Below are 15289 nucleotides of genomic sequence, written 5' to 3' on the forward strand. Positions count from 1 at the left end.
TCTGTCTTCAAAAGAGACCACAGGTACTGATTCCTTGACTTATGGGCCCACAACAATAACTCATGCCAAAACTATGTTCTCAAAATTAGGTTTGCAATCCCTGAAGTGCTTACAGGGGTGTTGCAAGGTCAAGATTATTTCCATAATAATTCTAATATGTCACTTGCCTTTGTCACATGCATTCATTCATGGGTGTAGAGTGTTTTCTGACATGCAGTATTACAACAGATTTAATACAGAAACAGATAGGGGAATCTAGCTGTCTTTTATTAAGCCAGACATTACAGATACTTACAAAAATCTAAAACAGTATCACTCTTCTCTCTAAATATTTTCTTTATTTTTGAAAACATAGCGATTTTTCATAGGAATATATTGTTTATGTTAACATGTAAAGGGGTTATTGATGTTACTTGAAATGAATTGATAAATATTTCTTAAATGCCCTGGTTTTGTTTCTGATATGGAAATTCTTGATAGATATAACTCACATAAATGAGAACTCTTTGGTATCTTCCATAATTTTTAAGAGTGCTGAAAGGGTCTTGAGACCCAAAACAGGAGAACGCTAAACACTGGTCAGTTTCTACTTCCAGCTTGAACTAAAGAGTTATTACGTATTTGATACTCTTCCTTTCCTGCCCACATAAGGATTACCCTTCTAACTTAATCCTCTGCTTGACTATAAACCTTGTGTTTACACTGTTGGCAAAATACAGATTTGATATTTCCCTAAAGTTCCTTTGAAAATATTTATCTTGAAGTTGCTTTCATTTTACCTAATTTTTTCACCTTTGAGTTTTTAACCATGTCTTAGATTCCTTTTATTAACTTTTATAATCCTAGTCTTCAAGGAGTATGTTTTTTCTTTGTGTTTAAATGAACTCATTGGACAATGGACCATGTGCAATTTTTAAATGCTTCCTTAACAATTATTGTACAGAGTTATATTTATCTTAGCTGTGGTATTATGTCCTTTTACAGAAGGCAGAGGCTCAATTGTTAGCTCAATTTAGAGGAAACTAAACACTGAATAGATAGAATCACTACTCATGAAACTCATATAAAACTGAATAATAAGCCAGTCTGATGTTTTGCTTTTGATCAAAATTGGTTTTTCTCCCCTATTCAGACATGCTTGGAAAGTAAATTAAGTAACCTAAAGTTACTTAAATGAACAATTAAAAAATGATGAATAACCTTAAAGAGGCGATTACTTCACATGAATTCCTGTTACACCTAATTTTAAAAATTCATAATAAATGAAAATTCCTTTCACTTTACATGATCTCCTCTCCAGCAAGTAATAGAATTTTACTGACCTTGTATCTTTTTAATATCTCAAATCTGATAGATCACCATTTATTACATTGTAAATGGTCTATTTTCTGTATGAATATAAGGAAGTTTCTTACAAATTTAAATAAATAAGGACCTAGTTAATATCAGCCTGATGAATCTTCTAATGATACTTTTGTTTCTTCCCCAGACTCAAGGTATCATATCCGTGCCTCAAGTAATTAGTAGTCCCAAGGTTAGCAGAATCACTAGAGAGTGGACCCTGCTTTATTATTGGCAGGCATTATGTATACTTTTCAAGCAAATCAGGTCATTGGAAAGTACAATAGCCTGGCTTGTGGAAAATTCAAAATAAGTTGTAGTTCTTCTGTCACATGTGACATTTCAGTCTGTAAATATCACATGACAGTCAGAAAATATGGGTAGCCCTCACCTCATTGAGGAATGTGTTACTGAGCATGAAATGCCAATAACTATATCCCATGAGAATGTTTAAACAATTTCAGACAACATCACAGGCAAGAAATGCCAAGATTTGTGGAACATATTTATCCATTGATCTTTGCCTGAGTTCAGGGCCCTGAAAAGGTATCAAGCATAAATTCTGTAGAGGCAGAGATCCCTGTTTGGACCTATTATACTAAAGAAAATTTTAAATCAGCACATAAAATATACTTGTTCTTTTACATAATGGTGTTTACTCTTAAAGGGACATATGATTTTGAGCTTTTTTCTAGTACTGATAATGAACTTGTACTTATTCAAATATATTTATAATTATTTAAGTGAGCCTTAATTTTAAAAAATCCTTATATTTTAGTAACCAATGTAACTTTACGTAAAGTTTGAAAAACTTAAAAAAAAATAAGCTAAAAAAAAGAAAACTAAAGTCACCTGTGAAATTTAGTATTAATATTCAGGTATTTGGTATTAATTTTTTTATTTCTCTCATCTTTTTGTCAAGCCTATGGAAAAATATGCACACTTTTATGTACATGCTGGTATTATACTGCATACATTTTTCATAATATTTTCATATCATTAAGTATTCTTTGAATATTTTTAGACTACATATATTCTACCATATGGTCATAGCTTAGTTAACTTTTTATTCTTAGACATTTGTGTTATTTCCAATTACACATATCCTTATACATAGCTCTGATTATTTTTTTAGGATAAATTCTCAAAAGTAAATAGATCAAGGAATAATCACATTAAAAAAATTTGTTAATACATTCTGCTATATACTGCCAGCAATGTATGAAGGGGCACATTTCCCAGGAGCTCCACTAACACTGCCAACATCTCTTTTAATGTGGCCAACTCTTCCTAAAATAAGCAAATGAAAGTTATATTTGGATATGCTTTACTGTTGTTTGGCCTTAGTCACATCTCGGGATGTCATGTGGTTAGCTTCTTAGCAATTTCTCCTCCAATTTCTTTCTAAACTAAATGCAACAGTAGTGAATAAAAAGATCCATTCCTTTCCATTAATGTGTAAAAATGTTCTTTCCAGCATTTTTACATATTAATACAAATATATAATTTTTCTTTTTGAGTGTATAGATGTTGCTAGGGTTTGTTCTATTCCTGAAAAAGTCTGAAAAAAAAATACATCCTTCTTCTTTATTACCTTCAGATTTGTTTTTTTCTCACTCTTTTGACTGAGAGAAAACAAATTAAAACACCCCTGGAACTTGTATAAGTGGTATTTTTGAGTTAAATCTATTGCTACCAATGTAAATTATTTCAGAGAACAGCAAGATAAATGGGCTCAATAGTATGATTTTTCTCATTATTATCATCACAATCAGTGCATTTTTATTAATGACCCAACACGTATGGAGCATGGTGCTAAATCCTAAGAATTAAAAAGTGAGTATAGAACAATTGTTATCTTCAGTTGGTTTATTCACTAGTTGAGAATGATGGCACATATATAAAAACGATAAATTCTAATAAACACTAGCATATCCTAATTGCCCAATGGAGTCAGCCAGTCAATGCCCTTAGAGTTCAGAGAAGTGATTAGCAAACATTGGGGTCGTAACCTTTAAAAGCATTCGACCACATTTTGAAGGAGAACTCAAACTCTGAGAAGAGAAGCTGTTCCACGTGGGAGTTACAGTGCTCACAAAGGTGAGAATGCACATGACATTTTCAGAATAAAAATAATCAGTGAGTCAGTCAGAGCAGTTTATTCAGTATTACAGTAGGAGAAAAATCTCATGTTTGGCTAGCCTTGGCTATCTAGATAAGCAGTATGGACCTAAGAGAGGCCCGTTGGAAATAGAAAACCATTTAAAGTTTTATAACAAGTGAATTTAGAAATAATTTAGGGAGGAGGCACCTGGGTGGCTCAGTTGGTTGAGCATCCAACTTGGGTTCAGGTCATGATCTGGCAGTTTGTGAGTTCAAGCCCCACATCTGTCTCAGGCTCATTGCTGTCAGCCTGTCAGCGCAGAGCCTGCTTCTGATCCTCTATCCCCCTCTCTCTGCCCCTCCCCTGCTTGTGCTCTCCCCAAAAGAAAAGGGTATTTTAAAAAGAAATAATTTAGGGAAATGTTTAAGGTATTACTATGAAAAATATTAATACCAGCATGGGATAATTATGGCCTAGACTAGCTAGATGCAGAAGAAACTAAAAACAGGCGTAATGCTAGAGCCATTAGGATAGAAAAGTCCACTGAACTTGGCAACTGATTAGATATAAAGATAAGAGACTACTAGGAGCTTATTATTCAACTGTGCTTGTATCAGGGATTTATAATGAATGAGCCTGCCCTCAACCAAGTACATAATATAGAATCCCACTGAGAAGAGTGTGATAAACTCTACAGGAGGCTACAAAGTAGCTGAAACAGCTTTCCAGGTAAATCAGCCCTTGAGTTTTGACTTCAGAGATCAGTTGAATTTTGCCAGATGGGAAAGGGGGGGAAATTCGATGAAGAGGGCAAAAGAGGGGAAAATATGACTCGAAATTTTAGATCTACATGATTGGAGAAAGATAATAACACAAACCATGATAGAAAAGTCTAGCAGCAGAGATGTTTTAGTTGGAAAGATAATTCAGTTTAAACACTCTTCAAAAAAAAAAATATGTACAGGATGTTCACCAGTCTGGAGGCATTTGGGACACCTCCATGAACGAAACAGGCAAAAATTTTTTGCTTTCATGGAGTTTACATTCCAGTATATGGAAATAAATACACAGTTAGAGGTATAGTGTTCACCAAAGAATTTTGTTTCATTGTGATGTTTGTTTCCTTATTTCTTTCTGTTTTCATTCGTACCAATAATATAAAATACACACAAAAGAAAGCATGGGTGACTAGTATCTGACTTAAGTCATCACTTAGGCAGCAAAATGTTCCAAGTAACTCTTTCCTCTAAGACTTCAAACTGTCCTCAAACTGACCTTGATGTCTACAAGCTTCAGACAAACGGCTTAGTAATTGAGAGCAATAAATTTGAATCAATCACATTTAGTTAGGAGAAAGTAGTGTAAGTGTGCTAAAACAAGCTGACCTTCTTCTAGCTTTGCATTTTTATTGCACCCTTTCTGCTCTTCACCTGCACTTGATGTTATGGTGGGATCTTCTGACCTTAGCAGTACTTCAGAAGATGTGTCTGGACTACAGTTCTTACTAGGTCTTACTGCTAGATTGCTCAAAGGGAGAAAATTATAGGAAAAATATTTGCAGGTCAGAAATAAGGGTTTTGAGTGACTAACCTTGGAAGTGAAATTTTTGTTGCAATTAAAATGCTCAGTTTAACTTAAGAAAAACTATGTAAAACATTACATTTATGCATTACATTTCAAGCTGCTATCAAGGACAGTTGAGAGATATTAAGTAATGCCAATTTTTTTCTTGACACTGTAGCTGCATAGTATTCATTTCACCCTTCAGTAACCTAATATGCTGAAAAGAGACTGGACATTATAGACTTTAAAAGTTTCCTGATCTCCATAGTATTGGGAGCCAATCTTCAGAACTCTCTCCTGATTGGTTGAAAGCATTCAGTTTGTTTCCATACAAAAAGATTTTTGGCTTTTGTTTATTTATTTATGTACTTGTTTTTTCAATCAGTTACTGTAAGTAGTTCGTTCAAGTTTTATTTTTGTATTTTTTTTGATGTTTTTATTTATTTTTGAGACAGAGAGAGACAGAGCATGAGCAGGGGAGGGGCAGAGAGAGAGGGAGACACAGAATCTGAAGCAAGCTCCAGGCTCTGAGTTGTTGGCACAGATCCTGACGCGGGGCTCGAACTCACAAGCTGTGAGATCATGACCTGAGCTGAAGTCGGACGCCCAACCGACTGAGCCACCCAGGTGCCCCGTTCCTTCAAGTTTTAAATTATGCATATTGATTTTTTCTGAAAACATATTTATTTAAAATTAATTTTTCTCACCAAAGCCCCAGTTATATCTAATCATGTCAAAGCAGTATGTCAAAATCACGTCAAAACAGTATGATGCCAAAAGTTATCTCTAGGCACTTCCCAGGAGCTTGGAGATAATTGAATCTAATTCTTCTGATGGAACAAGATGATGGCAGTCTGAGGAGCCCATCTGAGGATTAATTGTTTTCTGGAATAGATTTTCAAATGCTAAATACCTTCATAAATTTAGTTCAGTAACAAACATTTATTAAGTGTCTAATGGGTGCTTAATCTTACAACAGACATATGCAGTCCAAAATTGAATAAGGCAGTTACCCTCAAGAACTTCATATTCTAGTAATATTTAGTCTTATTAAATTATTGTTGTTTATTTATTGTAAGGTACTTTAGATTTCTGGTTTTTCATTATGACCTAGTCAAAACTCATTTAAATATATTATATCCCATTTTTAATTATATAAGCTATCAGGTCTCCAACTGGTAATAATTTTCTTAGCAAAATGTACGGCAAAGAGTTTCAAGATTTTAGCTATCCTACAATCCTTTATAGACGAGAAAGCTAACAATTCTGACTTAAACCCAAGTTTCCAAGGAAATCTAGTTGAAAGGGCATTTTACTTCAGTTCATACGAGAGTAGAGAATGTGGAAAAATAATTTGGTGCTAATTATCATCTTAATTGATTGTGAGATTATTATTTTATCTTACGTGCTGGGGGTGGAATTCATTCTCTCTTCTCCCTGACATTTCTCATGGATTATTCCATACCATTAATAGCTTAATAGATATATATACTTTGTATTAGTTTTCCAGATCAAGAAATTCGTAAAGTGGCAGTTCAACAATTAGACAACCTCTTGAATGATGAACTACTGGACTATCTCCCACAGCTAGTTCAGGTAAGAACCACAGAGTTGCCAAAGGATTCCAGGATTTTAACCAATAATTTTTTAAAAAGAGTTTCCAGGACACCTGGATGGCTCAGTTGGTTAAGTGCCTGACTTCGGCTCAGGTCATGATATCATGGTTCGTGATTTTGATCCCAGCATTGGGCTCTGTGCTGACAGCTCAGAGCCTGGAGGCTCCTTCGGATTCTGTGTCTCCTTCTCTCTCTGCCCTTCCCCTGCTCATGCTCTGTCTCCCTCTCAAAAAAGGAATATTTAAAAAAAATTTTTAAAAGTTTCCACAACAGACGACTTAAAAGTGATATTGTAATTTGGCAAGCCAGGAGCTAAACTATAGCTCATGTGTCAACATGGATAACATAGAAATTCTTTAGCCCAAATTGGTAGTTACAAAAAAGGTATATAAAAGCCAAAAAAGAATTTTTTTAAAAAACAACTTCACTTATTAATTAGAACTGGAAGGAGGGGTTAGAAATGCTGGTGATGAAATCTTTTCATCTATGTAGAACAATTAAAAATTAATCAAATAAATGTTATGTGAAAAACAGTCTTTTACTCATAACATATGTGTTTCTTGCCTTTCCTTAGGATGTTCTAATATTGATTATGAACCTATAAAAGTAGTTTAATAAGATAATACTCTAATTCTGCCAACAGATACTGCATTTTAGCCACAACATTAAATATCACAATGTTGGAGTAATTTTAGAAAATAATATAAATTTATATAGAAATATGAGCAAAGACTGATTTAATCTGAATATTCTGAACTATAAACAACTATACATCTTACAAATGACCATGTAATACCCAAACTACAAAGAATATTTTTTTTCCAAGTTGACTATGAAATAAGGGCTGAATAGGTAGTTCAAATATAATGGTCTTGATGTTTTTCATTTTTGTTTCATTTTTGTAACTCAGATGTGTTCTTATCTGAAAGGTCTGGTTGTAATTGCAAGCTATTTTAAATGCCAAGTGCCTCAGCTTCTGAACATTTAGGACAGAAAACTTTGAAAGTAATAGGGAAAAACCTCTATCAGTGACTTGAATACCATATTGCTTTGCACATGGAATATATACTCCTCTGAAGGACTCCTAGAGAGAGAGCTGGTCTAGAAATAGTTGTACCATAGAGTTACTTCTAACAATCCTTATAGTTGTGATTTTTCTATACTTACCAGGATAGTGTGGTGAAAATAAAAATTAATCTAACTTGTAGGAACACTATTCATCTCATGGCTCATGAGTATGGGCAACATGCTCTATCTTACCCTAATCAAAAAAAAAAAATAATAACCTTTTACAAAATTTTTTGAAATGACAGTCTGAATCAATACACTTGGCATCAGGAATATTTCTGAGAGCCATAAACCTGCAAGTCTAAATTCATAAGACAAGGTGCACACAGAATCCAACAGCAAATGCACAGAAGTACAATTAGGAAGCACTGAGTTACTCTCTAATTAAAAATGAAGATTATAGGGGCACATTGGTTAAGTGTCTGACTTCGACTCAGGTCATGATCTCACAGTTCATGGGTCCGAGCCCCGCATCAGGCTCTGTAGTGTGTGGAACCTGCTGGGGATTATTCTCTCCTCTTTGCTCTCTGTTCCTCCCCTGCTTGTGCTCTCTCTTCTCTCTGTCTCTCTCTCTCTCTCTCTCTCTCTCTCAATAAATAAATAAATAAATACATACATACATACGTACATACATACATAAGTAAAAACTTACAGAAATTAAAAATAAAAATAAAAATAAAAAACTAAAAATGAAGATTATAGGGGCACCCGGGTAGCTCAGTCAGTTGAGCATCCAACTTCAGCTCAGGGCAGTATCTCGCAGTTTGTGAGTTTGAGCCCCACATCCGGTTCGCTGCTGTCAGCCTGTCATCGAAGAACCCACTTCCTGTCATTGTAGAGCTAGCTTCCCATCCTCTGTCCCCTTTTCTGCCCCACCCCCACTTGCACTCTCCCAAAAGTAAATAAATGTTTGAAAAAAAGTGAAATTTATAAAATGATTTGAGGTGGAAAGAAATGGCTAGAAAAATAAAATTAGGAAGAATTTTCAAAACATTTATTATAGAATTTGCCATTAAACTTCCACGTTCTCTCCTGCCTTCAAAAGTTTAAAAACATAAAAACTCTTGGGCACCTGGGTGGCTCAGTCGGTTAAGCATCTGACTTCGGCTCAGGTCATGATCTCATGGTTCATGAATTTGAGCCCCGCATAGGGCTCTGTGCTGACAGCTCGGAGCCTGGAGCCTGTTTGGATTCAGTCTCCCTCTCTCTCTGCCCCTCCCCTGTTCACACTCTGTCTCCCTCTGTCTCAAGAATAAATAAACATTAAAAAAAATTCAAAAACATAAAAACTTTTGAAACAAAAAATTCTACCCCATTCATTATTTTCTTGAAGTGTGTTATTTTATATATTATCTTGTTAGCATTATGCAGGATATATTAAAGCAATAAGATAAAACTGTAAGACCATAACAAAAACAGGACATATTGTTCATAGACAGAAAGCAATTAAGACACAGACCCAGAAGTTACTGCAAACCACAGGTCAACACCATGTGGGTAGGTTCCAAGAACATTTCATAATAATGCAGTGTGCACCAGAAATATTGCCTGCCTCCCTCCTAGATGGTGAGGTAGCATTTAGGGGAAAAATTGTATCAGTACACAGAGTGATGCTTTATAGTTTAGAAACAATGAAGCAATTTAAGAGCAACAAGTAGTTATTGCATCAAGAAGAAATAATGGGGAAATCTAAAAAGAAAAGCATGGAAGTAAATTCCAAGACACCTCTCTTGCTCATGTGCTTATATGATATACGATTAGGTCATAAACACAATTTATGACCTAGTCAGCCCAGTATTAGCAAGTAAGTGAAAGAAAGCCATAGCTGCAGTTTAAGACAACATACATTATGATCTTTATACATTCAGACAGCATGAAGAGTTTATGCAAATTTGCTGAAATCATCTTTGGCACTCTTATACCTTAGGAATTTATAAACTTTCTCATCCTTGAGTATGGTCAGCATATTGAGGTACTTCTTCCGGTGTGTATCTGAATGCATGTTGTGCCCACTTTTATCTGTTGTACTATAGTATAGGACCTGGCTTAAATTCTGCACTATAGTATGTAATCTGGCTTAAATTCTGTGTATGAGTGTCTGTGTGTGTGTGTGACTTAAATGGCTATTGAGCAGCTAAAGATAGAAGCCTTGCCTCTTACGCAGGGATGGAAACTTTTATCAGGAGAGCCTGGTTTTCACTTTCACAACATATTTGAATTTCTAGGATGATGATGGGGCCCAGGTACTGTACTGCGTACTGATAGTGAGGTCCCTGCAGAGTACAGGTGGAAGTCTGAATTAGGTCCACAGGATATTAGGGGCTGCCATTGCTGTATGTATTTTCCACCAGGTTGGGTATCCTAGAAACTCCTAAAGAGCTGTTCAGAGTGGAGATGAGGGAAAGGATTGCAGGATGGGTGGCTTAGGGTGGCAACAATCAGCTTTGAAACCTCTAAGTAACATGTCAAGTTCTGCAGGTTAATACTGACATATCAATTGGTGATTTCAGCTAAGGCTTTGAATATGGATTAATTTCATTCCCCAAAGAAGACAAATATCTACTGTTTAATAGTGACATTTTTATATCTAGGACACTAATCATGATATTATTTACTTTTGTGGGTTCCAGGATTCTCCTAGGCATGGTTGAACTCCATCAACCATCTGCTCTATTTATTATCCTGTGATACTAAAGCATAAATAAGAAAGAGACTACACAAATCCAAATTGTGTGATGTGTGTTTTATGTTATTATACACCAGCTAATAAGGTTATCAAAAATGATATTAACATTTTGTTAAGATGTTTATGCTGTTTCCCCTTGTCTTTTCTTAAGCCTCTTAAGTCCCTTTGTAGTCTGCTATAATTTTGCTACTGAGAAGAGAAGTAAGTAATTATATCTCTTACTTCAGGCTGCCAAGTTTGAATGGAACCTTGAAAGTCCTCTAGTACAACTCCTATTGCACCGTTCATTGCAAAGCATCCAGATTGCCCATCGTCTTTACTGGTAAGATTAACTAAAATAGGACAAGATGACTTTTTTTTTTAATTGTCAATTTCTCTCCATAGAGCTTTGGAAGAAGTGGAAGATTTCTTCCCTTGTCATTGATATAAACCTCTACTTAAATCTCTGCCAAAGTTGAGTGTTTGTCAAGGTTATTTTTATTTATGAGTATAATTTAACTGTCATTGTCTTCAAATTCTCCCCTTTGTACAGTTGCTTCTGTTTACATCCAATCAGAATTTTAAATCCGGATGATAGCTTTGCTGTAGTTTTAAATCACCTGTGCTATTTGTGGTCATATCTATTCATTGAAGATTTCAGTATAAAATCTACTTATGAGATAGTGGATGTTTGGGAAGAATGTGTGCTTTAAAAGTAATTTTTGTACAATTCAGTGGTGAATAGTGAAGGCTAACATATACTTGGTGTTGCAAATCCCTAGGGTACTCAACTTTTCTCCAAACATAAATTTTGAATGTTGTTAGTGGAGAAATAAAACTTAAGAGATATTATCCTCCATTATCTTCTTCCATTATCACCTATTCTTGATCCTATTGAACACGATGTTCATTGGATGCCATACTTCCTACTTTTATTACTAAACTTGTGGACTCACCTTCATAGTAAAACTTTTAATTACAAATATCAATGATCCACAAATTAAATAGACCTATCTTTTGTCCTCACATATGTATGGCAGGCATCATTTACTAGCTTCAACTGCTAGTGAAGAACTTTAATTAGTAGAAAAAAAGTCTAGCTTTTGAGTATGTTTTTCTGCTTCGAGGAATGTTACCCATATTGACACCATTCTTCCCATGAAAATAACTCAAGCATTTCATAGGAAAGTAGAGGTACAAGAAACTATCAACCACCAGTGTTTATTCTGATGTTCATTTTTATTTTAAATACCTAATATAAAAAGCAGAACATTTTCCTCTACTATGTCAGTATAGTGAGGCATCACACACATGACCAGCACTGGGCCAGTCACTGAATAGACTCTTAGATCAAGCTGTAAATGAAGTCTTACGCTCCTCAGGTTTTCAATCAGCTGCTACCTAGCTAGGGGAAGTTAAGTAGATACACTTGGTGGTCTTCTGCTCTCATAGTAAAACTAGAACTCAGTCAAACTCAGTGGTTATTTCCTTTAAAACTTCACTTATTTTTTGTGCTTTTCACTTTTTTTGACATGTGTTTATGAAAATTAAAGGATGTTAAAAAGTGACATGACCTGATAATGATCTTGATTTAAATATTTGAACCAAAATATAATATGTATATAAAATATAATTCAAAAAGATATCTTTAAAAAGTAGAATAAAATATTAAGGACTTCTCTACTAGAGTAATGATTGTTGTAATACATGTGCCCCCAAAGTAAGTCCTTCATTTGCTAAAGTAGCATGAAAATTGGAGTCATTTGAAAGGCAACAGTGAATGCAAACAAAGTTGTAAATCAGTGTCATACTTGGAAGTTCACAATAAATTTAATTATGTCACTCTTTCCAAAGAATTGCAAGGAAGGTCTTTCTCTGTATAATTCTCACCCTAATGAAGAAAAGAAAGAAAAAACAAAACCCATTTCACCTCTCACTGAGTCAAAAAGAGAGTAGTATAGAAGGAATAGAAAAGAATATAAATTACAAATGAAATGTTTGTTCTTGAGTGCTTAATTTGTAAGAATATGGGAAGAGGAAAATGAAAACAAGGAGGGAGATTTTAAAATCCCTACATCCTTTTAAACCTTAAATTTAAAAAGTACCAGGAAAAATATCCTAAGCATGAAATAATATTAATCATGTTTATTTTTTTTTAAATATTTTTTTTCCAACGTTTTTATTTATTTTTGGGACAGAGAGAGACAGAGCATGAACAGGGGAGGGGTAGAGAGAGAGGGAGACACAGAATCGGAAACAGGCTCCAGGCTCTGAGCCATCAGCCCAGAGCCCGACGCGGGGCTCGAACTCCCGGACCGCGAGATCGTGACCTGGCTGAAGTCGGATGCTTAACCGACTGCGCCACCCAGGCGCCCCAATATTAATCATATTTAAAACATGGCCTGGAGTTTAAAAAAATACCTTGCACCTAGCATCAAGCTTAGGGGATATTTGTATATAGAATGTTTGAGTTAAAATGTTAAAGATGCAGCTCAGACCCTCCATGATACACTTAAACAAATAAATCCATACAATTTAATGATTTTATTTTTCACTTGGATGAGCTCTCACTTCCTCAGATTCAGCATGTTCAACATGGAACTCAACATCTTGCCCTGCTCACCCAGGGCTTGGATCTTCCCTGTTCCTCACTAACATGTCCAATTGTTTACCAAGCCCTGTAACTCCATATCTCTTACATAGCTCTATCACCTGACCTAAGATGAGCATTTCTCTGTTTAAGGTAAAGATTTTAAAATATATGTTGTTTTTGTTTTTTAATTAGAGAATCGGTATGCTATAGGATCTGTTGTAAATTGCGCAGCAATGCTGCCATCTTTCATACTCTTAAGTCTGACTGAATAAGCCCCGAGAGAGAACCAGTTTGAATCAAAATCTGTGTGGCGGGGAACCATTTTATAACATGGATCCTTTATGAATTGTTACTTAAGTCACATGTTACAAAAATCTGAAAGTGTTCCCTTCAAAGTATAGGGAAAGCCTGAGGTGAAGCTCCCATTTTCAAACTCTTAAGTGCAGCAATTTTGTTTCTATACAGTACTAATACTAATTTTTGCTAGTATGGTACGTGGTGTTTGAAAATATTCAATAAATTATTATTGAATGAATGAATGGGATTAACTTGCCTGGGTCCAGCTGTGCACATGCAGACTTGTGACAGAAGGGGGCAGAAGAGGGCTGCTTGAGCAGTCAGTCAGACTTGATGTCAAACCAGAGCTGGCAAGGAAGGCTAGGGCAATTTCAGGGGATTGATGCCTATCACTAGTAAAGTCAAGACTGGATTGAAGGGAGAGTGTGAGCGGAAGTCACGAATTAGGGCTCAAAGAACAAGTTGTTTCAGCAGTGTCTGCTGGTCCTGAATGACTTAAGACAATGGTATTTCTGGCACCACAAGGGGTTCCCAAGACAGCAACGGCATTGAAGGATCAAATCCTATGAGCTTTAATCTGCCACTCTTAAAATTGAGATGATGCAAAATCTGCCCATTCATTTTCTAAACACTCAGTCCTAAACTTTTCTCCTCTAGAATTTTGGGGTAATTTCTCAAAGGAGGAAATACTCTAAATAAAGCAAAATAATGTGGACATGTTGCATCATGTGATTTGAAGTCACACATGTCCCTCTCACCCCTTCTCCTAAATATGTCACACCTGATACCTGAAATTTTATCATTAGTGAGTCATTCCTTTAGGTTAAATATTGTTCCCTCCCAGAAGTTTTCTTCTAATGTGTATGTATATATGTGTATATATGTTCAGATCATAGTGCTTGTGATGAATTAGGTTAGCATTTGTTCATTTATGTGACAAACATTGAGATACTAGGCATCGTTGAACTATTAAGGATAAAACAGAACAGTCCTTGCCTAGACAAGCTCACAGGCTATGTGGTGGGAAGAGACTAGAAGGAGAGAACTGACAACAAATTCTGTCCACCTTACAGTAATCCATCCAAAATGTAACGACAAGGTAGAGAGACAGGGCTGGCCATCAAGTAAATAAAAAAGCCTAAACGTGCACTCCCATTCTGTCAGAGTTAAATATCGATACAGGCATACAAATGTATACACAAAGGAGGTAAGTGCTCTCTACTTTGGTATCTGAAACACTCCCTGAAGAAAGAGTAAAGAGCTGTACTTTACGGAGTTATCACAGTGTAATAGAGCATGCATAATACAGAATCAATAGATGGTTTTAAAGCCTCAGTCCTTTACCTTCTAGAATCATTACATTACTACTAATTCACCTTTTACTTTTACAATGTAATGAATAATAAATTATTGCTTTACTTTTTTTTATAAGGTAGAGATATGGCTTGCTGTCGTTTAATATTGATCTCTTATAATCGTCTTTCATGTATTGTTCTCAGCAAAGTATACACAGGATAAAATCTCTCCAATAAAGCAATTTGCTAAGCTAACAATAGCTATTCTTTACCTCAACCAACCTGAAAAAAAGTGATGGATATTTTTAAGAAAGTTTACGTTTTATGTTATAATCTGTAAAATGCATTAGCATAATTTTCTAGTTAAGGCACAATAAAGGAACAGCTGGGTTTTTTTTCTGTTTTATTTCTATTTTATGTTAAGTCATATAGTTCTTTAAATAAAAAGATTTTAAAAACAGAATGTAATTTTAAATTATCTTATATCATTTGTGTTATTATTATTATTATTTTAATGTTTATTTTTGAGAGAGAGAGAGAGCACAAGCGGGGGAGGGACAGAGAATGAAAGGGAGACACAGAATCTGAAACAGGCTCCAGGCTCTGAGCTGTCGGCACAGAGTCCGATGCGGTGTTTGAACTCTGGAACAGCGAGATCATGATGTAAGCCGAAGTCGGACACTGAACCAACTGAGCCACCCAGGTGCCCCATGTGTGTTATTTTTTTTTTAATTAAATACATATGAA

At 35.2% G+C, this 15289-nt stretch overlaps 1 protein-coding gene across 5 annotated transcripts in view; it reads left to right on the top strand.

The window, feature by feature from the left end:
- PIK3C2G (phosphatidylinositol-4-phosphate 3-kinase catalytic subunit type 2 gamma) overlaps window positions 1-15289 on the top strand; it is a 347688-nt gene that overhangs the window by 147096 nt on the left and 185303 nt on the right. For all 5 annotated transcript variants that reach the window (XM_006933551.4, XM_045061454.1, XM_019834592.3 and 2 more), the window contains 2 exons: window positions 6511-6604; window positions 10606-10700. In XM_006933551.4, the coding sequence (XP_006933613.3) occupies window positions 6511-6604; window positions 10606-10700 (189 nt within the window). The remainder of the gene's footprint in view (window positions 1-6510; window positions 6605-10605; window positions 10701-15289) is intronic.

The sequence above is a fragment of the Felis catus genome, chromosome B4 (assembly GCF_018350175.1).
Source record: "Felis catus isolate Fca126 chromosome B4, F.catus_Fca126_mat1.0, whole genome shotgun sequence".
Classification (NCBI taxonomy): domain Eukaryota; kingdom Metazoa; phylum Chordata; class Mammalia; order Carnivora; family Felidae; genus Felis; species Felis catus.